The following is a 25,337-nucleotide window of genomic DNA, read 5'->3' as shown; positions in this document are numbered from 1 at the left end:
AGGTAGCAGGGGGAGCCTGAGTGACTTCCTTGGTTTTAAGGTGTTTACTCCACTGCAGTTCATGCTTTGCATGCAGGTGCCTGGTCATGCAGGTTGTGCTCAGGTTCAGAACGTTAATGCCTCGCTTCAGGCTCTGATGGCACAGCGTGCAAACCACTCGGGTCTTGTCGTCAGCACATTGTTTGAAGAAGTGCCATGCCAGGGAACTCCTTGAAGCTGCCTTTGGGGTGCTCGGTCCCAGATGGCGGCGGTCAGTAGCAGGCGGAGTCTCTTGGCGGCGGGTGTTCTGCTTTTGCCCACTGCTCCCTCTTTTGCTACGCTGTTGGCTCGGTCTCACCACTGCCTCTTCCTCCGAACTGTGAAAGTCAGTGGCACGACCTTCATTCCATGTGGGGTCTAGGACCTCATCGTCCCCTGCATCGTCTTCCACCCAGTCTTGATCCCTGACCTCCTGTTCAGTCTGCACACTGCAGAAAGACGCAGCAGTTGGCACCTGTGTTTCGTCATCATCAGAGACATGCTGAGGTGGTATTCCCATGTCCTCATCATCAGGAAACATAAGTGGTTGTGCGTCAGTGCATTCTATGTCTTTCACCGCTGGGGAAGGGCTAGGTGGATGCCCTTGGGAAACCCTGCCAGCGGAGTCTTCAAACAGCATAAGAGACTGCTGCATAACTTGAGGCTGAGACAGTTTCCCTGGTATGCATGGGGGTGATGTGACAGACTGATGGGGTTGGTTTTCAGGCGCCATCTGTGCGCTTTCTGCAGAAGACTGGGTGGGAGATAATGTGAACGTGCTGGATCCACTGTCGGCCACCCAATTGACTAATGCCTGTACCTGCTCAGGCCTTACCATCCTTAGAACGGCATTGGGCCCCACCATATATCGCTGTAAATTCTGGCGGCTACTGGGACCTGAGGTAGTTGGTACACTAGGACGTGTGGATGTGGCAGAACGGCCACGTCCTCTCCCAGCACCAGAGGGTCCACTAACACCACCACGACCATGTCCACGTCCGCGTCCCTTACTAGATGTTTTTCTCATTGTTATGGTTCACCACAACAACAAATATATTATTTGGCCCAATGTATTGTATTCAAATTCAGCGGGATATAAATTTGAGGCCTAGTATTTAGGCGCTGGGTGACCGGTATGGATTTAGTGACAGAATTAGACTTGGAAATGCACAGAAGCGTGTGTGTGAAGTTATTCTGAATGACCCAATGTGCACCTTGAATATTATATACCCTTTTTGGGATAGATTTCAAATAGCTCTGATATAGCAGGAACCACTAAATTATGAAATTGCTAAATTGGGAATTGTACTTCAACCCAGAACAAAAAATGTGCTTTGACGGGCACTAAATAACTTTCCCAGCTACAACAGGACAGCGGTAACGAGAGATTTAGAGGGATTTAAATTTGAGGCCTAGTATTTAGGCGCTGGGTCACCGGTATGGATTTAGTGACAGAATTAGACTTGGAAATGCACAGAAGCGTGTGTGTGAAGTTATTCTGAATGACCCTATGTGCACCTTCAATATTATATACCCTTTTAGGGATAGATTTCAAATAGCTCTGATATAGCAGAAACCACTAAATTATGAAATTGCTAAATTGGGAATTGTACTTCAACCCAGAACAAAAAATGTGCTTTGACGGACACTAAATATCTTGCCCAGCAACAACAGTACAGCGGTGGGTAACGAGAGATTTAGAGGGATTTAAATTTGAGGCCTAGTATTTAGGCGCTGGGTCACCGGTATGGATTTAGTGACAGAATTAGACTTGGAAATGCACAGAAGCGTGTGTGTGAAGTTATTCTGAATGACCCAATGTGCACCTTGAATATTATATACCCTTTTTGGGATAGATTTCAAATAGCTCTGATATAGCAGGAACCACTAAATTATGAAATTGCTAAATTGGGAATTGTACTTCAACCCAGAACAAAAAATGTGCTTTGACGGGCACTAAATAACTTTCCCAGCTACAACAGGACAGCGGTAACGAGAGATTTAGAGGGATTTAAATTTGAGGCCTAGTATTTAGGCGCTGGGTCACCGGTATGGATTTAGTGACAGAATTAGACTTGGAAATGCACAGAAGCGTGTGTGTGAAGTTATTCTGAATGACCCTATGTGCACCTTCAATATTATATACCCTTTTAGGGATAGATTTCAAATAGCTCTGATATAGCAGAAACCACTAAATTATGAAATTGCTAAATTGGGAATTGTACTTCAACCCAGAACAAAAAATGTGCTTTGACGGACACTAAATATCTTGCCCAGCAACAACAGTACAGCGGTGGGTAACGAGAGATTTAGAGGGATTTAAATTTGAGGCCTAGTATTTAGGCGCTGGGTCACCGGTATGGATTTAGTGACAGAATTAGACTTGGAAATGCACAGAAGCGTGTGTGTGAAGTTATTCTGAATGACCCTATGTGCACCTTCAATATTATATACCCTTTTAGGGATAGATTTCAAATAGCTCTGATATAGCAGAAACCACTAAATTATGAAATTGCTAAATTGGGAATTGTACTTCAACCCAGAACAAAAAATGTGCTTTGACGGACACTAAATATCTTGCCCAGCAACAACAGTACAGCGGTAACGAGAGATTTAGAGGGATTTAAATTTGAGGCCTAGTATTTAGGCGCTGGGTGACAGGTATGGGTTTAGTGACAGAATTAGACTTGGAAATGCACAGAAGCGTGTGTGTGAAGTTATTCTGAATGACCCAATGTGCACCTTCAATATTATATACCCTTTTAGGGATAGATTTCAAATAGCTCTGATATAGCAGAAACCACTAAATTATGAAATTGCTAAATTGGGAATTGTACTTCAACCCAGAACAAAAAATGTGCTTTGACGGACACTAAATATCTTGCCCAGCAACAACAGTACAGCGGTAACGAGAGATTTAGAGGGATTTAAATTTGAGGCCTAGTATTTAGGCGCTGGGTGACAGGTATGGGTTTAGTGACAGAATTAGACTTGGAAATACACAGTAGCGGGTGTGTGTGAAGTTATTCTGAATGACCCAATGTGCACCTTCAATATTATATACCCTTTTTGGGATAGATTTCAAATAGCTCTGATATAGCAGGAACCACTAAATTATGAAATTGCTAAATTGGGAATTGTACTTCAACCCAGAACAAAAAATGTGCTTTGACGGACACTAAATATCTTGCCCAGCAACAACAGTACAGCGGTGGGTAACGAGAGATTTAGAGGGATTTAAATTTGAGGCCTAGTATTTAGGCGCTGGGTCACCGGTATGGATTTAGTGACAGAATTAGACTTGGAAATGCACAGAAGCGTGTGTGTGAAGTTATTCTGAATGACCCAATGTGCACCTTCAATATTATATACCCTTTTAGGGATAGATTTCAAATAGCTCTGATATAGCAGAAACCACTAAATTATGAAATTGCTAAATTGGGAATTGTACTTCAACCCAGAACAAAAAATGTGCTTTGACGGACACTAAATATCTTGCCCAGCAACAACAGTACAGCGGTGGGTAACGAGAGATTTAGAGGGATTTAAATTTGAGGCCTAGTATTTAGGCGCTGGGTCACCGGTATGGATTTAGTGACAGAATTAGACTTGGAAATGCACAGAAGCGTGTGTGTGAAGTTATTCTGAATGACCCTATGTGCACCTTCAATATTATATACCCTTTTAGGGATAGATTTCAAATAGCTCTGATATAGCAGAAACCACTAAATTATGAAATTGCTAAATTGGGAATTGTACTTCAACCCAGAACAAAAAATGTGCTTTGACGGACACTAAATATCTTGCCCAGCAACAACAGTACAGCGGTGGGTAACGAGAGATTTAGAGGGATTTAAATTTGAGGCCTAGTATTTAGGCGCTGGGTCACCGGTATGGATTTAGTGACAGAATTAGACTTGGAAATGCACAGAAGCGTGTGTGTGAAGTTATTCTGAATGACCCAATGTGCACCTTCAATATTATATACCCTTTTAGGGATAGATTTCAAATAGCTCTGATATAGCAGAAACCACTAAATTATGAAATTGCTAAATTGGGAATTGTACTTCAACCCAGAACAAAAAATGTGCTTTGACGGACACTAAATATCTTGCCCAGCAACAACAGTACAGCGGTGGGTAACGAGAGATTTAGAGGGATTTAAATTTGAGGCCTAGTATTTAGGCGCTGGGTCACCGGTATGGATTTAGTGACAGAATTAGACTTGGAAATGCACAGAAGCGTGTGTGTGAAGTTATTCTGAATGACCCAATGTGCACCTTCAATATTATATACCCTTTTTGGGATAGATTTCAAATAGCTCTGATATAGCAGGAACCACTAAATTATGAAATTGCTAAATTGGGAATTGTATTTCAACCCAGAACAAGAAATGTGCTTGAACGGACACTAAATAACTCGCCCAGCTACAGCACTAGGGACAGATTTAGCTGGATATAAATTTGAGGCCTAGTATTTAGGCGCTGGGTGACCGGTATGGATTTAGTGACAGAATTAGACTGGGATATGGCCAAAAAATAAACAGACTATTGCTGGTTAAATGCACTTGGTGTGACAGCTTCACCCTGATGTAGGCTTTAGCCAAAAAACAACCACACCATTGAGGGTTAAATGCACTTGGTGACAGGCGCAGCTTGCCCCTGATTTTGTATATGGCCAAAAAATGAACAGACTATTGCTGGTTAAATGCACTTGGTGTGACAGCTTCACCCTGATGTAGGCTTTAGCCAAAAAACAACCACACCATTGAGGGTTAAATGCACTTGGTGACAGGCGCAGCTTGCCCCTGATTTTGTATATGGCCAAAAAATGAACAGACTATTGCTGGTTAAATGCACTTGGTGTCACAGCTTCACCCTGATGTAGGCTTTAGCCAAAAAACAACCACACCATTGAGGGTTAAATGCACTTGGTGACAGGCGCAGCTTGCCCCTGATTTTGTATATGGCCAAAAAATGAACAGACTATTGCTGGTTAAATGCACTTGGTGTGACAGCTTCACCCTGATGTAGGCTTTAGCCAAAAAACAACCACACCATTGAGGGTTAAATGCACTTGGTCGCAGCTTGTGCTGGCGCACCACAAGACACAAAATGGCCGCCGATCACCCCAGAAAAATGAGACTGACAAACGGTCTGTGCAGCCTAAAAACAGTGAGCAATTGAGGATCAGCAGCTCAATGATCCACAGCTGCAGATCGATCAGTTAATCAAGTCCTTTGGAGGAGTTAATCTGCCTAATCTCGCCCTACTGTCGCAGCCGCAACCTCTCCCTACGCTAATCAGAGCAGAGTGACGGGCGGCGCTATGTGACTCCAGCTTAAATAGAGGCTGGGTCACATGGTGCTCTGGCCAATCACAGCCATGCCAATAGTAGGCATGGCTGTGATGGCCTCTTGGGGCAAGTAGTATGACGCTTGTTGATTGGCTGCTTTGCAGCCTTTCAAAAAGCGCCAAGAAAGCGTCACAAAAGCGCCAAGAAAGCGACGAACACCGAACCCGAACCCGGACTTTTACGAAAACGTCCGGGTTCGGGTCCGTGTCACGGACACCCCAAAATTCGGTACGAACCCGAACTATACAGTTCGAGTTCGCTCATCCCTACTCAGGAGCCCTCTCATGAAGGCAGGACAGACACAGGACAGGAACAGAAGCAGTAAGGCACTGCAGGACAGACAAGGAACAGACTAGATCAGAAGCAGTAGGCACTGCCAGGCTGGACAAAGGACAGGATCAGAAGCAGTTTAGCACTGCCAGGCTATCAGACACAGTTAGAGCACTGCTAGGCTAGACATGGAACAGAGTCCTAGACAGAGAACAGGTACAGAAGAACAGGCAAGGCATAGACAAGGATAACAATATCAACATCATCACAGGACAGGTACAGAAGAACAGACAAAGCAACAACAATAATGCTATACCACGCGACACCACACAAAAGGGCAGATGGCAAGGGACTACACCCATAAAGGCACAGGAACAGACTGACCATATGCCCCACAGCTCACGGATAGATATAGCACCTGATAAGCACACCCAGGAATAGAGCAGGGAATGTTAACCCATAAGAACCAAACTAGGAGGGGAGCCAAGAAATGAACACACAGACTGTGTTGCCCCTGGCGACCAGCAAACACGGAGTCACCTGCAGCCAGCAAGCCAGAGCACAAACAACCTGTGACACAAACAGAAATGCATCCATATTCAGGCCATGTTCACACACTAGGCCGCAGCCAGCACGCATCACAGAACCAACATACATGGGAACACCCACAGCCAGTACACAAAGTGGACACGGAAGACACACACAGGCTACAGTTCACACACACCACCGCAGCCAGCATGCAGCCCCAGGCAACAAGTATACACAAGTGTCAGCCTGCAGCCAGTATGCAATAGAGCCTGCAGCCAGCCTACACGGCAACTTTGACAAGAATTGCACAGACACACATTCACAGGCAAAATTCAATATGACATCGCAGCCAGCACACAACCCCAAGCAACCAGCATACACAGGAGTCAGCCTGCAGCCAGTATGCGAGAGGGCATGCAGCCAGTCTACACAGCCACAACTGTCACAGCGAACCACACCGTGACACTAAAAGTCCTTTAAAGGGGTTCTCAGGGAATTATTTATAATGGCCCCCCAGCAATCTGTCCTAGAATGTGAAGAGGACTGGTTGTCTCCACTTACAGAGCTGCCTAGGGCAGTCAGAAGTGAAGCCTCAATACCCACTATGCTCTGGCACTTGCATACACATGTCTCCTCTGATATAATTTTCTCTTTTCTCATCCTCAACATTGAGAGCAGACCACCATCATAATTTTTCAGTCACATCTTGTCTCTGTAAATGGGTTGGTGCCGTCTCCTCTCCAGCACCAGCCAATCTGGCATTTACCAGAATTTCCAGATCAGCAGTCCATCTGTCTTAGTATGTAAGCAGGACTGGTTGCCTCCACTTGCACTGTGGCCCCCTCCCAGGCAGCTGTGCAAGTGGAGGCAACCAGTCCTGCTTACATATTAGGACATATTTCTGGTGGACATTTGAAATAATTTCTGGAGAACTACTTTAAGCAGCAACCCAGGACTTGCTGGAGTTTCTTTTTCAATCAGTGCAGTCAAGAAAACCCTCATTTGCATTGTTTTCTTTTCTACATTATAAGTACATTGGCCCACATTTACCAATGTGAGTGAACCTACATTTGGGAATACAAAGATGCATAATTTGGTGCATCTAGGTGTAAAAAAAGTTTCTGAACCAAGTCCAAAGATGTGACGTGAGCCTAAATAATTAAGTGGGGGTAGTCATTGGAGATAAGGAAAAGGCAGAGTTACTAAATGGGTTAATATACTCACTTGGCTAACTGTAGATAAGGTCTAAGACAAGCTTAATAGGGTAAATGTGAACAAGTCTCCGGGTCTAGATGGATTACACCCAAGAGTGCTTAAAGAGCTCAGTTCAGTCATTGCTATGCCCCTGTTTATAATTAAATATAAAGATTCTCTAGGTACTGGTATAGTGCCAAGTGATTGGCACAAGGCAAACATGGTGCCCATATTAAAAAAAGGATCAAGGTCCTTCACACGTAATAATAGACCAGTTAGTTTAACTTATGTTGTGGGAAAAATGTTTGAAGGACTCTTAAGGGAATATATACAGGAGTATGTGACTATAAATAATATTATAAGTGATAACCAGCATGGGTTTACCAAGGTCAGAAGTTGTCAGACTAACCTGATTTGTTTTTATGAGGAGGTGAGTAGTAGCCTGGACAGAGGGGCGGCTGTGGATGTAGTGTTTCTGGATTTTGCAAAGGCTTTTGATACTGTCCCACATAGACGTTTAATAGGCAAAGTAAGTCTATAGGCTTGGAAAGTACAGGTAAAGCTCGAAAAATTAAATTATTGTGCAAAGTTCATTCATTTCAGTAATGCAACTTAAAAGGTGAAAATAATAACATAGTATATAAGGCCAAAAAAAGACATTTGTCCATCCAGTTCGGCCTGTTATCCTGCAAGTTGATCCAGAGGAAGGCAAAAAAAAAAAAAAAAAAAAGTGAGGTAGAAGCCGATTTTCCTCACTTTAGGGGAATAAAAAATTCCTTCCCAACTCCATTCAGGCAATCAGAATAACTCCCTGGATCAACGACCCCTCTCTAGTCGCTATAGCCTGTAATATTATTACACTCCAGAAATACATCCAGGCCCCTCTTGAATTCCTTTATTGCACTCACCATCACCACCTCCTCCAGCAGAGAGTTCCATAGTCTCACTGCTCTTACCATAAAGAATCCTCTTCTATGTTTGTGTACAAACCTTCTTTCCTCCAGACGCAGAGGATGTCCCCTCATCACAGTCACAGTCCTGGGGATAAATAGCTGATGGGAGAGATCTCTGTACTGACCCCTGATATATTTATACATAGTAATTCGATCTCCTCTCAGTCGTCTTTTTTCTAAAGTGAATAACCCTAGTTTTGATAATCTTTCAGGGTACTGTAGTTGCCCCATTCCAGTTATTACTTTAGTTGCCCTCCTCTGAACCCTCTCCAGCTCTGCTATGTCTGCTTTGTTCACTGGAGCCCAGAACTGTACACAGTACTCCATGTGTGGTCTGACTAGTGATTTGTAAAGTGGTAGGACTATGTTCTCATCACGGGCATCTATTCCACTTTTGATACAACCCATTATCTTATTGGCCTTGGCAGCTGCTGCCTGACACTGGCTTTTACAGCTAAGTCTACTTTCACACTTGCGTTTTGGCTTTCCGTTTGTGAGATCCGTTCAGGGCTCTCACAAGCGGTCCAAAACTGATAAGTTTGCATTCTAATGCATTCTGAATTGAAAAGGATCCGCTCAGAATGCATCAGTTTGCATCAGTTTGCATCAGTTCAGTCTCCATTCCACTTTGGAGACAAACACCAAAACGCTGCTTTAATCGTTTTGGTGTCCGTCTGTTGAAACTTAGCCAAACGGATCCGTCCTGGCACACAATGTAAGTCAATGGGGATGGATCCGTTTTCACTGACACAATCTGGCACAATAGAAAATTGATCCGTCCTCCATTGACCTTCAATGGTGTTCAAGACGGATCCGTCTTGGCTATGTTTAAGACAATACAGACAGATTTGTTCTGAACGGATGCAGACGGTTGTATTATCTGAACGGATCCGTCCATGACAAAACGCGAGTGTGAATGTAGCCTTAGTTTATTGTTCACCAAAATTCTTAGGTCCTTTTCCATGTCAGTGTAACACAGTGTTTTACATTCAGTATGTACGGGTGACTTGCATTATTCCTTCCCATGTGCATAATCTTACATTTGTCAGTGTTAAACCTCATACGCCACTTATCTGCCCAAGCCTCTAATCTATCCAGATCCCTCTGTAGCAGTATACTGTCCTCTTCCGTGTCAATTACTTTACACAGTTTAGTGTCATCTGCAAAAAATGATATTTTAATGTGAAAGCCTTCCACAAGATCATTAATAAATATATTGAAGAGGATAGGGCCCAATTCTGATCCCTGAGGTACTCCACTAGTGACAGTGACCCAATCTGAGTGTGTAACCACCCTCTGTTTTCTATTACTGTGCCAGTTACTTATTGCCAAGAACCTGTTTCCTTTATGAGATGTACAGGTTTCAGTTTTCCAGTCTATATTTGGGCACTTGAACTCCCCCATAATATATGAGAAAGACTCATTTACATGCAAAGCAAGATATTTCAAGTCTTTATTTGTTATAATTTGGATGATTATGGCTTACAGCTTATGAAAACCCCAAAGTCACAATCTCAGGTACCCTTTGCTCAGGGGGGTATGGAATAATTAGCTGACGAGAGTGAGACTAGAGCATTTAACCTTTTCACAATATTCAAATTTTAAGTTGCATTAATACAACTCCTTTTAAGTTGCATTACTGAAATAAATGAACTTTTGCACAATATTCAAATTTTTCGAGTTTCACCTGTATAGTTTGTAATTGGATTGAAAACTGGCTGAAGGACCGTGTCCAGAGAGTTGTGGTCAATGATTCCTATTCAGAATGGTCCCAGGTTATAAGTGGTGTACCCCAAGGTTCAGTGCTGGGCCCTTTATTATTTAATTTATTTATTAATGATATTGAGGACGAGATTAATAGCACCATTTCTATTTTTGCAGATGATACTAAGCTGTGTAGAACTGTATAGTACTACAAGCTGACTTGAACACTCTGAGTGATTGGGCATCAACTTGGCAAATGAGGTTCAATGTGGACAAATGTAAAGTTATGCATCTTGGTAGTAATAATCTCTGTACTTCATATGGCCTAGGTGATGTAGCACTGGGGGAGTCACTTATAGAGAAAGATTTAGGTGTCCTTGTGGATGGTAGAATAAATTACAGCATACAATGTCAATCAGCTGCTTCTAAGGCCGCCAGGATATTGTCATGCATTAAACGAGGCATGGACTCGCGGGGCAGGGATGTAATACTACCACTTTACAAAGCGTTGGTGCGGCCTCATCTGGAATAGGCAGTTCAGTTCTAGGCACCAGTTCAAAGAAAGGACGCACTACAGCTGGAAAAAGTACAGAGGAGAGTGACTAAACTGACAAGGGCATGGAGTGTCTTAGTTATGAAGAAAGATTAAAAGAATTGAATTGTTTCAGTCTTGATAAGAGATGTCTAAGGGGGGTCATGATTAACCTATACCAGGCATGCAAAACCTGCGGCCCTCCAGCTGTTGCAAAACTACAACTCTCAGCATGCCCGAACAGCCTTCAGCTATCAGCCTGCAGAAAGGCATTGTGGGAGTTGTAGTTTTACAACAGCTGGAGGGCTGCAGATTGAGCATGTCTGACCTATACAAATATATAAATGGGCCATACAAAAAGTACGGTGAAAAACTGTTTAATGTAAAATGTGCTCAAAAGACAAGGGGGCACTGCCTCTGATTGGAGAGGAAAAAGTTCAGTCTCCGGAAGCGTCAAAGCTTCTATACTGTAAGAACTGTGAAGCTGAGGAATAGGACGTGGTCACAGCAGGAACAGTGCACAGCTTTAAAAAGGGTTTAGATGAATTCGTAAAAGTAAACAACATTAATGCTTATGAACGTGTAGAAATCTAAGTCGCAATACCTTCTGGGATTCGAATACCCACCTATCCCTGTCCCTTGGTTGAACTCGATGGACTTATGTCTTTTTTCAACCGTATTAACCTTGTAACTATGTATGTAACTACACAGCTCCATCCATTATGTAGTGGACGGAGGTGGTTACTGCAGTCCTGCTCCCATCGAAGTGCAGTTACCAATGGATGGAGCTGTGTAGTTATGGTGCCAACATCTGGTGTTGGCTCTACTCTGAAACATCTGATCAGCAGAGGTGCAGGGAGTCAGATCCCCACCGATCAGATATTGATAGCCTATCCTGAGGATAGTTCATCAGTCTTTAAAATCGGGACAATTCCTTTAAGATTACAGTTCAGTATAAGGCATTTTACCATCCACATCGACAAATAACTCATTAACAAATAATTTTCTGTAAATCTTGGCCTTTTACTGTTCAGTGTAGCCTGATTTATTCCTCCTGTGTTAATTACATTTGTATTCATTTAGATATTTCTTAAGAACTATATTACATTACAAGCATACAATGCATCTGCGCTGTTTGTTTCAATGGGTACAGTTAAATTATTGATTTAACTGGTTTACAAGAATAGCTCTTTTAATGATTTTCTTTTTCCTTCATTGCTCCATGTTTTCATTAGATTAGACAAATTACTAATTTTTCTTTTCCATATCTGACCTATTTGAACAGGATCCAGAACTGGTGCGCAACATCTGCCGCTGGGTAAGACAAGCTGTCAAAATTCCATTCTTTGCCAAGTTGACCCCGAACGTCACAGATGTTGTGCAGATTGCAATGGCTGCACATGAAGGTAACAAAAAAATTCTGATACTGTGTTGGTGGCTATGTGAAATATCGTGTTCAAAGACTGTCTGATTTGATAATTTATATGATTGATACCTGCTATGTAATTGCAAAAATTTGGTATTAAGATTTTACAAAAGTAATAGTATTAAAGGGCCAGTTTACATTACTAGCTGCAGATGTGTTGGCAACACATTGTAATTAGAGATAAAGCAAATTTTTTAAAAATTTGATTGGCTAGTTAGCCAAATTTAGCAGGAAAATTTTGATTAGATCCGAATATATTCGCAGCGAATTACGTTAAAAATTGCTATTTCCTAGCTGCTGAGAGCCTTTATAGTGGTGTAGAACACTGTGTCTTGCAGTGACACGCATAGAGAGTCTGCTTTGGTAGTGAAATAATACTGTGAGTCCGTATGACATGCAGATGACAGGCGTCGCTCTTAGAATCACTGCACACTTCAATTATTTGGGCAGTCACAGGGCCAAAACTGACCAAATAATTCAAGTATGAACTCAGCCTTACAGGTCGATGTTAGCGCCAAGAAGAAGCGCACTTCTTTTATACCTTCGCCAACTGATTCCACATAGATGTCTACAGAACCTGTTCTATTAAACGCGTATACAAGTAGAGCCCCCCTGACAGAGGGGAAACATTGTCAGTAGTAATTTTTTGTTGACGTCACTGATTATTTTGCCCTTCCTCTAATCTGTCAGAACAATAACAAACAAAAAATGGATCCTGTCTGTAGAGCATACACCTTCATTCGCTCAGCATTTGCTCAATAATCCATCAGTATTGCTAATGCCCAAAAAAAACAGGAGTGGATCTAAAACAGAGATGACACGTGAATGGAATATTTGCATGTCTTCTGTGTTTTGTACGCACTCCTGCTCTTAGCTACCAAATCATAAGCCAAATCTGATAGGACCTACAGGCACTACAGCTGCTACACACACAGGATCAGTTGACCATCTTATTTTTCCTTCCTTCGAACAGATCAGAAAAAAAGTCAAATAAATGATGATGTCAGCCAGGCCAAAAGCCAAAATAGTGGACCAGTCATGAAGTGGGGAGGGTGGGAACAGCATGAGAAGTCCACAGAGTGGCCCTACGACATAGTGGTGAGGTGGAAGCAGCATGAGAAGACCACAGAGTGGCCCAATGACAAGGTCTGGAGGTGGAAGCAGTATGAGGAGGTGTCACTAGAAGTACGGGGAAGGAAAGACAACCAAAGGGAACCACAACTAAACAACGACAGACTAGGCCCCAAACCTAGGAAATAAAGAGATCACCTCCTAGCATTCCCTGATACTCTCCCTAAGCTGCTAACAACATGTGCAAATCTCAATGGTAGAAATACACATGCACAGAAACCTGAGACTGCTAAAACACTGCACCAAACCCTCAGCTTAGGAAACAGGGAAAGAGGCAACAGACTCCTTCCAAACTGAAGGATCTAGTGTCTCCCTGAGGCCTAGTCAGGACAGACACACCAAGAAAAGGGAATGGACTTAGCTTGAGATATAACTGGAACAGGAGAACCACCACACAAGCAGAGCACTCCACAGAAGTTCTATCAGCCGCAAAGAAACAAGTGAGAGGCAGAACATATAAAGAGCCATCTGACTGATAATGAGCAGCATCTGCGAAGGGGTGGAAACCTGTCAGCAACAATGAAAACAAGAGATTTGTCAAATAGACTCCTGAGTCTTCCGTCTATTTGAACTTCTAAGATCTCTCCCAGGGCCGGCGGTGACAGGAGGCCACTGAGTGGCACAATGACACAGTCTGGAGTTAGCAGCATCAGGAGAAGGCCACAGAGTGACACAATGACTGGAGTTGGTAGAAGTATGAGGTGGCCACCGAGTGGCACAATGACAGAATGTGGAATTGGCAGCAGTATGAGGAGGCCACAAAGTGGCACAATGACAGAGTCTGGAGGTGGAGGCAGTATGAGGAGGCCACCGAGTGGCACAATGACCGAGTTTGGAGGTGGTGGCTAGTAATGGATGAACATCGGCCGGGACGATTAGCAAACGCGATCGAGAGAACGTGATCAAATGTTCGCAAACCGCGAGTTCGAGGCGGGCCCCATTCACTTTAATGGCAGGCGAACCTGAAAAACCTTCAGGTCATATTTGCAGACACCAAATACTTACTAGAAGGGCACAAATAGTCCCACAACATGGACAGAGACATACTAGAGGGGGATCAATGACAAAAATTCCCACAAAAAATTGGTATTTTAATCATGGGCCATTTTTATGCGTCCTAAAGGGAAATTCAAAAAAATGTGCCCTGCTGGAGCCTAGACAGTTTTTATTTTAGGCCACAGGAGTACGGGCCCTAAAAATTTGGCATTCACCTGACATAAAATAAATTGTGAATATGTGGCTCGAGGTACATTATGCGGTCACTGAATAACAATTTTACTGTAGCCCACTGGAGTACAGGGCCCAAACATTAGGCATTCACTGTACAGAAAAGATTAAGTGATTATGTGGCTGGAGGTGTATTAGGCTGTTAATGGATATAAATTTTACTGCAGGCCAGTACAAATACATGTCAAATACATATGTTTAAAAGAATTAAAAATATTAAATTGGATTAAAAACATGGCTAACAAAATCCCCCCTCCTGAATAAACCCCAAATGATAATAAGCAAAATTAGATAACACATGGTCGTCACAGGAATTGAATTCCTTCAAGGCCCCAACAATTAGGCATTCACCGTACAGAAAAGATCAAGTGATTATGTGGCTGGAGGTATATTAGACGGTCATTGGATACCAATTTTACTGCAGGCCAGTGGAGTAGAGGCCCCAAAAATTTGGCATTCACCAGACAGAAAAGGCATTTTATGCCTTTTATGTATTTACATAAGACAGGGACCATTCTTTTTTCTGGGTGGTGGTGAATATGTGTGGGCTGGCATGAGGAAATTCAATTAAACGTGGTTGTCACAGGTGTTGAATTCCTCAGAGATCCATGTCTCATTCATTTTTAGAAATTTGAGGTCGTCCACACTGTTGTGAGCTAGGCGAGTGCGCTTATTGGTGACGATCCCCCCTGCTGCGCTGAACGTCCTTTCGGACAGGACACTCGAAGAGGGGAAATGCCAAGAGTACCATGGCAAATTGTGCCAGCTCTGGCCACAGGTCAAGCCTGCACACCCAGTAGTCCAGGGGTTCCTCGCTTCTCAGAGCGTTCACATCGGACGTTAACCCGATGTAGTCGGACACCTGTCAGTCTAGGCGTTCCCCGAGACAGGATACAGAGGGCGGCTGTCGATGGATTGTCTGCAAGAATGATCTCATATCCAAAGTGACCAACACATCTTCAAACTGCCCTCTTCTTGCAGGAGCGGTATGATTGGTACCCGCACCCGCAACAGAAGTATGCAGCATCTCTCGCAGCAAGGCCTGGAAATGCTGCATTCTGACAGACCACTGCGATGCTGGTAACATGTCCGCCATTTTGTGTTTGTACCGGGGGTCTAAGTACGTTACCACCCAGGACTGGTCCTTGCCCTTTATGCTTTTTATACGGGGGTCCCTCTTCAAACACTGGAGCATGAAGGCCCCCATTTGCACTAAATTGGAAGTAGTGAAGCGCCCTGGCTCCTGATCAACGCCCAGGAGAATGTTGTCCTTGGTCTCCTTCCCCCATCCACTGACAACACCAGGGATCCCTGAAAAGTTTAAAGCCTGCTCTTCTTGCTCCTCCTTCTCCTCCCCCTAGGCACCATCCTCATCTGACTCCTCTTTAGACTCCTGCTGACTTGTGTCAGATGGAGTAGCCCCCCTAGGATTTTATTTAGCATTGCGACTTCCTCAGCTTCCAGCCCCTGCTCCTCGACGGCTTGATCAATGACACGAAGCATATAACCGCCGACGTGAACTGAGAATATATTTTTCTTTTTGTACTAAAATAGGCCAGTATGTTTTCAGCAGAAATAAATGCACCACTAAAGTGCATATATATTTTTCTTTCTGTACTGAAATAGGCCACTGAACGCTTTTGACACAGATATGTGCACCAGTAAAATGCGTATATATTTATCTTTTTTTTTTCACTGTAATACGCCCCTATACGCTTTGAACAGAAATAACTGCAGAAGTGAACTGAGCATATATTTTTCTTGTTGGACTGGCCACTATACGCTTTCACCAGAATTAACTGCAGAAATGCACTGAGAATATATTTTTATTTTTTTACTGAAATACGCCCCTATACGCTTTCACCAGAAATAACTGCAGAAGTGAAATGCGTATATATTTTTCTTGTTGTAATGAATAAGATACTAAGATATAAGCCACTAAAGGCTTTTTAACATAAGACTTGCAGCCCAATAACAAAAAGCTGGAATGAAAGAGCTGTCTAATGACTATTTGGATTACCAAATAATCATTTCCTGCACTTGCAAATCACTTTCCTATCAATGTGCCTAGCGCCTTCTGACGTCTCGCCCTGCACTACGATGCTATGAAATGATTCCTCCCTATCCTATCCCTGCACTTATAAATAGTTTTTACTGTCTTTTTTTTCCACAATAGTTTTTCCAATAGCTGTCCCTAGCGCCTTCCAGAGTTCTTTGTCCCATGTCCTCTGTCCTCACACGTGTAGCTGCCATTTTAGGAAAAATGCGATTTGTTACCACAAAGCGCGAGGAAATTCACATTCATTGCAAATTAAATTTTTCCTGAAATTCTAAATGAAATACACTTTGTCAGCTTCGATTCACTCATCTCTAATTGTAATAAGTATTGTTGAGTGAATCGAAGTCCATGAACTGGACTTCTATTCAAATTACAGGGAAAATTTGATTTGCTGTGAAGCCAAATTTCCTCGTGCTTCGTGCTAACAAATCGATTTCCCTGAAATTGTGGAATTATTATTTTTATAATTACAGTACCTCATCAGTTTCAGCTTGAAGAGACAGCCGCCACCATCTTTATTGAAGATCCTGCATGAAATATGATGTTACCACATCAGCCGACGTGATGTCTTTAATCAAGATGGCGGCGGTCGGCTCTTCACGATCAAATGGATGATGTAAGTATGATTTTTATTTTTTTATTTTACACTTTAATATTAATGTTAGAACGTGGCATCTGCTGGTTACAATGACGATTGTACGATTGAGTGGCACAATCACCATTCCCTGTCATTGCACCCACTACCTACAAAGAAATGCTCTTTTATGACAAAGTAATTAGTCACAAAGTGAAGCAGACGAATCAAATTTTCTAGTACTTCACTCATCACTAGTCAGAAGTATTATTAAACTATCAGCACTGATGTCCAATGGTTTAATATGAATAATTGATGTTTACAGGCAGGTCCACCGACCTGCGTGCCGGCGAAATGCTAGGAATATGGCTGATGATGGAGGATTACATCCATCGGTGGCCTCTATTCACGTACTAGGAACTGACAGGCTGACTAGCACATGCACAGTCCATGCCCAGTGTAAATGAATGGAGGCCGATGAACAGAATCCTCCATCAGTGGCCATGTTCCAACACATCTGGCATGCAGGTTAGGGGGCCTGTATGTAAACATGAATTATGTATATTAATATCAGTGCCGATTAGTTTAATAATACTTATTACTAGTTGCATGTACAGTACAGACCAAAAGTTTGGACACACCTTCTCATTCAAAGAGTTTTCTTTATTTTCATGACTATGAAAATTGTAGATTCACACTGAAGGCATCAAAATTATGAATTAACACATGTGGAATTATATACATAACAAAAACGTGTGAAACAACTGAAAATATGTCATATTCTAGGTTCTTCAAAGTAGCCACCTTTTGCTTTGATTACTGCTTTGCACACTCTTGGCATTCTCTTGATGAGCTTCAAGAGGTAGTCACCTGAAATGGTTTTCACTTCACAGGTGTGCCCTGTCAGGTTTAATAAGTGGGATTTCTTGCCTTATAAATGGGGTTGGGACCATCAGTTGCGTTGTGGAGAAGTCAGGTGGATACACAGCTGATAGTCCTACTGAATAGACTGTTAGAATTTGTATTATGGCAAGAAAAATGCAGCTAAGTAAAGAAAAATGAGTGGCCATCATTACTTTAATAAATGAAGGTCAGTCAATCCGAAAAAATCGGGAAAACTTTGAAAGTGTCCCCAAGTGCAGTCACAAAAATCATCAAGCGCTACAAAGAAACTGGCTCACATGCAGACCGCCCCAGGAAAGGAAGACCAAGAGTCACCTCTGCTGCGGAGGATAAGTTCATCCGAGTCACCAGCCTCAGAAATCGCAGGTTAACAGCAGCTCAGATTAGAGACCAGGTCAATGCCACACAGAGTTCTAGCAGCAGACACATCTCTAGAACAACTGTTAAGAGGAGACTGTGTGAATCAGGCCTTCATGGTAGAATATCTGCTAGGAAACCACTGCTAAGGACAGGCAACAAGCAGAAGAGACTTGTTTGGGCTAAAGAACACAAGGAATGGACATTAGACCAGTGGAAATCTGTGCTTTGGTCTGATGACTAAAAATTTGAGATCTTTGGTTCCAACCACCGTGTCTTTGTGCGACGCAGTAAAGGTGAACGGATGGACTCTACATGCCAGGTTCCCGCCGTGAAGCATGGAGGAGGAGGTGTGATGGTGTGGGGGTGCTTTGCTGGTGACACTGTTGGGAATTTATTCAAAATTAAAGGCATACTGAACCAGCATGGCTACCACAGCATCTTGCAGCGGCATGCTATTCCATCCGGTTTGCGTTTAGTTCGACCATCATTTATTTTTCAACAGGACAATAACCCCAAACACACCTCTAGGCTGTTTAAGGGCTATTTGACCATGAAGGAGAGTGATGGGGTGCTGCGCCAGATGACCTGGCCTCCACAGTCACCGGACCTGAACCCAATCGAGATGGTTTGGGGTGAGCTGGACCGCAGAGTGAAGGCAAAAGGGCCAACAAGTGCTAAGCATCTCTGGGAACTCCTTCAAGACTGTTGGAAGACAATTTCAGGTGACTACCTCTTGAAGCTCATCAAGAGAATGCCAAGAGTGTGCAAAGCAGTAATCAAAGCAAAAGGTGGCTACTTTGAAGAACCTAGAATATGACATATTTTCAGTTGTTTCACACTTTTTTGTTATGTATATAATTCCACATGTGTTAATTCATAGTTATATTCAATTAATTGTCAGACTTCATTGATAATGCACTTAAAAATGCAGCATGTTGTGAGTCGTTGATCCAGGGAGTTATTATGATTGCCTGAATGGAGTCGGGAGGGAATTTTTTGCCCCTTAAGTGGGGAAAATTGGCTTCTACCTCACAATTTATTAATTTTTTTGCCTTCCTTTGGATAAACTTGCAGGATGACGGGCTGAACTGGATGGACAAATGTCTTTTTTCGGCCTTATATACTATGTTACTATGTTACTAACCTGGGTAATCACTATGCTCAGGGACTACAACTGTATACCACAATTTAAAAAATCTACAGGCAGGTTTTGTATTGTGATGCTTGTACAATCCTATGAAGCTTTCCAGTATGACACAAATCACACACCAGAAAACCAGTAAAGAAATACATTTGGACAGCACATTACTCATAGTCTAAGGCATGGGCCGACTGGGAACGTAAAGCCTACAAGTGGCCGCATGTTGTAGGTGGGTCTAAACTGACAGAAGGCAAGGCAGAAAAAGTAGGCATGGTCTGCAATACTGTAGTGCAGCACAAAATACCACCCCAGCTGAACCAAATACCACAGGGCAGCACAAAATACTGCCTCAACAGAAGCAAATACTACAAGGCTGCACAAATACTGCCGCCTTCATCACAGTATTCAACAGTATCACTGTCCTCAGGATGGTGATCCAGTTGAGTTCATGAAGGCACTTGCAGCCTTTGGCCAGGTGCATAAGTACCTGATCCTCCTGGCATTAATTAATGCTGAGAGCATCAGATCAATATGTACCCAGCCGGCAACTGTCAGGAGGGCTCCGGTGGCCCCCTTTGCATCGGCCCACCCGCAAATTTCCCTGTAGGGTCTAAGGCCAGTCCTCCCCTGGTCCAAGTGTCCACTGGCCACACTCTGGGAGGCAGCAGTATTGTGCTATCTACATGTGTTTATTTGCCAATTTTGCTGTTTAGGGGAGGTTCACATCACCGTTTCATTTTCCGGTATTCTGATCCGTCAGAAGAACAAAAAAACAACAAAGGAATAAAGGGATCCTGTATTTTAAGAATCAGTTTTGCTCAGTTATGCATCCTTTTTAGTCATTTCTGTCCGAGATCCGTTATTTTAGACGGGGAAAAAAAAGTCCTCCAACATGCTAATTTGCATATGAATAAAAGCACAGGTATCTCTGCAGCTGTTTAGCATACAGACAAAAGAAGGGTCCCATCAGCATAATCAACCCTATCAGCAGTATACATGATTTAATAGGGTTGATCATGCTGACAGAGGCTCCTCAAACAAAAATCTATTTACTGACGACACATTCCCTTTAAGTACTTTATCACTAGAATGTACATACAAATTCAAGGCACATAAAGCACTGTAGTCATGATTATATCCCTTGAAGAAGAATTTATCAGTGTCAAAAAACAAGATTCAGATTTTATATATGTATTGTGTGTATATATATGTATATATATATATATATATATATATATATATATATTCTTCTATTATCAAAGAGAAAAAAATATCTTTAACATATGTGATATTAATGAGTTAAACTATACCATGCTCTGCTTCATAGGTGGTGCAGATGGTGTTACTGCAACTAATACGGTCTCAGGACTGATGGGACTCAAAGCAGATGGAACACCATGGCCTGCAGTTGGAAGAGAGAGCAGGACCACATATGGTGGTGTGTCTGGTAGGTGTTGCCCTTTATGTTCTAACTCTCCTTAAAGGCTGTTAAAGCCTCAGGGGGTCCATGTTAAAAACTGAGATGACATGTTCACTGCAGGACACAATTCCCTGAGCATAATCTTGGTCATTGCGTTTCTAATAACTGTGACAGATGGAACATATTGAGTGTGAAGAGTCTGATGTTGCCCTTTCCTTAACAGTAAAGCCCAGCAGTATAATACAAGAGTAAGGTCACTAGGAAAGAGACAATTCATAAGCTGCTTCTTTTATACTGTGCTTGTTGTACTCTGCATCTTAGACTAGAAAGTGTAAAAATCCGAAGAATAGTTGATTTTTTTCTGGCCAGGAACAAAATTCAAGTCAATATGTTTTGAATGTATTTTGTTCTACAGTAAACTGTACTAAAACTTTTCTTGTTCACGTATGATGTAAAAAATAAATGTTACAGATTATCAAGATTTAAAGAGTGCATACAAAATCTTTCTAAGGCCTCTTTCGCATATCTGTGTCCATGATGACATACATGACAAGATGGTCAGTGGATCCTCCGTGAAGATGACCGTGAAGGATCAATGTTTAGTCCGTGTGTCCATTTTTTGGTCTCCATGTGTCATCCATATTTTATAAACCCTGAAAGGTTGAAAATTAATTTCCAGAGCATATTGTATCAAGAATCTGTGGAAACTACGGGCCAAAAACTGTTTCCATCCATTAGGTGTCATTGGTTTTCACAGACCTGTAGACTATAAAGTGCATCATCACAGACAAAAACAGGGTGTTCTTCTGTGATGTCACCGCACATCCAGAGTCCTACAAACAGTAAAGTCAATGGATACGTATGCTGTCCATGAAGACCACGAGCAGCACACATTTGTGATTCCCTGATGTGTGAAAGAGGCTTGTACGTCAAAGTGGCTGAGGGAATGTATGGAGAGGGCTGCTGCGATGGGCCTGCTCCATAAGTGTGTACAATACAGTACTCACCCGGAGGCAGTGACGCAGAAACTGGTCATTTATCTCCTCAGATGCCGCATTCAATAGCATTTGTGAGGTTGGGCAGAGGGATCAGGCTCCCCTTACCTCCCACAGTGAAATTGTGGCTTTCCGAATGTTTACCATGACAGCCTGGGGCTTGCTGAAGCTTCCCAGGGCTGTCATAGTAACCTTCTTGCTAAGCTATATATAAACAATAAAAAAAATAAACATAACAGGTATCACCAGGTCCAAAATTGTGATTCAACATTTTTTGGTCACCCTATCTCCCCCCTAAAAATTGATCCTACCTGCCAAAAATAATCCCAAGAGGGATCTTCTCCATACATTAAAAGGAACAATAAGCCTAAAAAATAATAACACAACCCGGGTACATTTAGCAGATCACATAACAATTAAGTAACACTAATGTCTCACAAACATCTGGCAGATGCGACATTAGTGTTACTTAAAGAGGACCTTTCACTAGAATAAAAAAATCTAAACTAAGCTTACAGACATGGAGCGCTGCGCCCAGGGATCTCCCTGCACTTACTGTTATCCCTGGGCGCCACTCCATTCTCCCGGTATAGGCTCTAGTATCTTCATATTTTCGGCTCAACTGGGTGGAGCCTGCCAGCGTCTCCTTCTCCCAGGCAGTAGTGCTGGCCAATCGCAGCGCTCAGCTCATAGCCTGAGAGTTTTTTTTTTCTCTCTCAGGCTATGAGCTAAGCGCAACGATTGGCCAGCGCTACAGCCTGGGAGAAAGAGATGCCGGCAGGCTCCACCCAGTTTAGCCGAAAATATGAAGATACCGGAGCCTATACCGGGAGAACGGAGCGGCGCCCAGGGATAATAGTAAGTGCAGGGAGATCCCTGGGCGCCGCTCCCCATGTCTGTATGCTTAGTTTAGATTTTTTATTCTAGTGAAAGGTCCTCTTTAATTGTTATGTGATCTGCCAAATGTACCCGGGTTGTGTTATTATTACATGGGCTAAGAATATTTTTTTTTTAGGCTTATTGTTCTTTTAATGTATGGAGGAGATCCCTCTTTGGCCTTTTTTTGGCAGGTAGGATCTGTGGGAGGACCTATTACAGAGCCCCATTGACGTGGGGACACCTGTGTGTTTTTTTTCCCTATTGGGGAGTGGGATGCATCCTAATTAGTATACGTCCACCTATCCCTCTCGTCCCTTGTGCCCCATTATCGGACTCTAAGTGTTTCCTATATAAGTCTTTGTATTTATAAGTACATTGGTGTTTGGCCAGTGAGAAAGATGGTGGCTTGTGCGGTCTGGTGACAGTCCACGCATGCGCCAGGATATTCCAGCTCTTAACCCTTCCTAATATGGCCGCTGAGACTGTAGAGTGTGCATGCTCCAACAGCCGTTCAACGTAGCAGCATTTTGTGAGTGAGGAGCGCAGCCCGGGCATGCGCGGTGGTGATCTGACACACAATATAAGTCAATGGGGACGGATCTGTTTTCTATGACACAATCTGGCACAATAGAAAACGGATACGTCCTCCATTGACTTTCAATGGTGCTTAAGTCGTCTTGGCTATGTTAAAGATAATACAAACGGATCCGTTCTGAACGGATGTAGATGGTTGTAATATTTAAATGGATCCGTCTGCAGATCCATGACGGATCGCACCAAACGCGAGTGTGAAAGTAGCATAACTAGCATGTCCATCAGCAGCCTCCAGCACTATGTATGGCAAGGAAGGGGAGCACATGCTCAGTGCAGTGTTAGGAGGTGGAGGCCATTAATGGACATGTCAGTAAAGAAGACTGTAATAAACAAGGATACAGTGTGATACAAATGAGGATCTTCTAATACCATTAAAGGTGTTCTCCAGGATTTACATGCTGATGACCAGTCTTTATGATAGGTTATCAAATTGAGATTAGTAGGGATCTGACTTCTAGGATTCCGGCCGATCAGCTCTACAAAGAGGCTGTGGCACTCCATGAGCATTCAGGCCTCTTCTTAGGCCATGTGACATCAGATTCATCGGTCACATTTCCTTGGTGCAGCTAAGCGTTATTCAAGTGATGGGGTTGAGCTGCAATACCAGGTACATTGGCTATACAATGTACAGCGCTGTGCTTGGTAAGCTGTAAGGAGACTCGCACGGGAGCGCCGAGGCCACCTCAAATATCTGATCAGTGGCCGTGCTGAGGATAGGTCATGAATATACAAATCCTGGGCAACCCCTTTAAATTAGTATTTCTAGTGTTTTTATGAACTCATTTGGAAGAACAATGATATAGTGGACAATCCCTTTAATTCCAGGAATGGTCCTTTAACGTGGCACTTGAAGGCTTACGCTTCCAGGAAAAAGAAGTTCAAAAATGTCTCCATGAACAAGATGAATCTTTTTACTAGTATGAATTTGATTCATTGGTCTCTAGCTTGGGGCCACAGCAGAGAAGGCTAATATGTCGAAGAATAGACCATATAGGTGTTGTATCACTAGAGCAAGCTATGTAACTGGAATACAATAAAAAGAAAATTCATAGCGTAGAACCTTCCTTTCTGGTTACCCCTCCCTCTTAGATGTTCAGATGTCAGAAAGTACTATATCATGACATGTACAGAATTAAGCTCCCACCATGTAATGCATAATCAGAGACTAATTGATATCTAAAATATTACTTAAGAAATATGTCATAAATCTTTAAATATTCTTAATAAATAACATAAACCAGAGCATTACAATAAGGTGGAAACCGTGTAGGCTGTAAGGACATGGATGATGTGGATAGAAGTCCTTGGATTATGGTATTAAATAGTATTTATTTTCATTTTCCACATGCCATTACATTGACAGTGGGAGGAAGAGGGCCAATAAGGTCATTGCACATGACAAATTATAACCTTCAAAATAGTGTTACTCATGAGCATGTTTCGGTTTCATTCTTTTTAAAATAACGTGAATATTTTTTTTTAAATATAACCAAGCCTTTAGATACTGTACCCTAAATAAGTACCCCACTCCAACATTATGTGGAACTCTTTACTAACATTGAGCCACAATGGGTTTACTAAGGGTGTTTTGTTTTTTTCATAGTAATTAGCAAAAAAACAACTAACAAGCATAAAAAGTGATTTACATTTACAAGTATGTAAAAAAAATATTGTGAAGCAATCAAGGATTTGAGCAGCTCTCACCTCCCAAGGATTCCACTGTTATAGCACAGAACAACTCCTTCACCCGAACCAGGAGCAATGACGAAAATATGGAAAGTGAGGTTTTGGCCAGCTTGTGGTTGTGGTAGTCCAAATGGCTTTTTATTCAATATTCAATAAAATCCAGGTACAATAATGCAGAGTCTACATGTTTTGGGCACAATTCAATCTCAGCCCTTACTCATGACAGTCATGAGTAAGGGCTGAGATTGAATTGTGCCCGAAACATGTAGACTCTGCATTTTTGTACCTGGATTTTATTGAATATTGAATAAAAAGCCATTTGGACTACCACAACCACAAGCTGGACAAAACCTCTTATTCCATATTTATGTAAAAAAATTGTTACATG

General features: G+C 42.5%; 1 protein-coding gene across 1 annotated transcript in view; it reads left to right on the top strand.

Moving 5' to 3' along the window:
* Positions 1-25,337, top strand: part of DPYD (dihydropyrimidine dehydrogenase) — a 1,350,396-nt gene that overhangs the window by 1,046,849 nt on the left and 278,210 nt on the right. The window contains exons 17-18 of the mRNA XM_044302252.1: positions 11,840-11,960; positions 20,703-20,822. Coding sequence (XP_044158187.1) covers positions 11,840-11,960; positions 20,703-20,822 — 241 coding nt within the window. The remainder of the gene's footprint in view (positions 1-11,839; positions 11,961-20,702; positions 20,823-25,337) is intronic.

Source organism: Bufo gargarizans, chromosome 7, assembly GCF_014858855.1.
Source record: "Bufo gargarizans isolate SCDJY-AF-19 chromosome 7, ASM1485885v1, whole genome shotgun sequence".
Lineage (NCBI taxonomy): Eukaryota > Metazoa > Chordata > Amphibia > Anura > Bufonidae > Bufo > Bufo gargarizans.
This window is presented reverse-complemented; position numbering and strand designations above follow the sequence as displayed.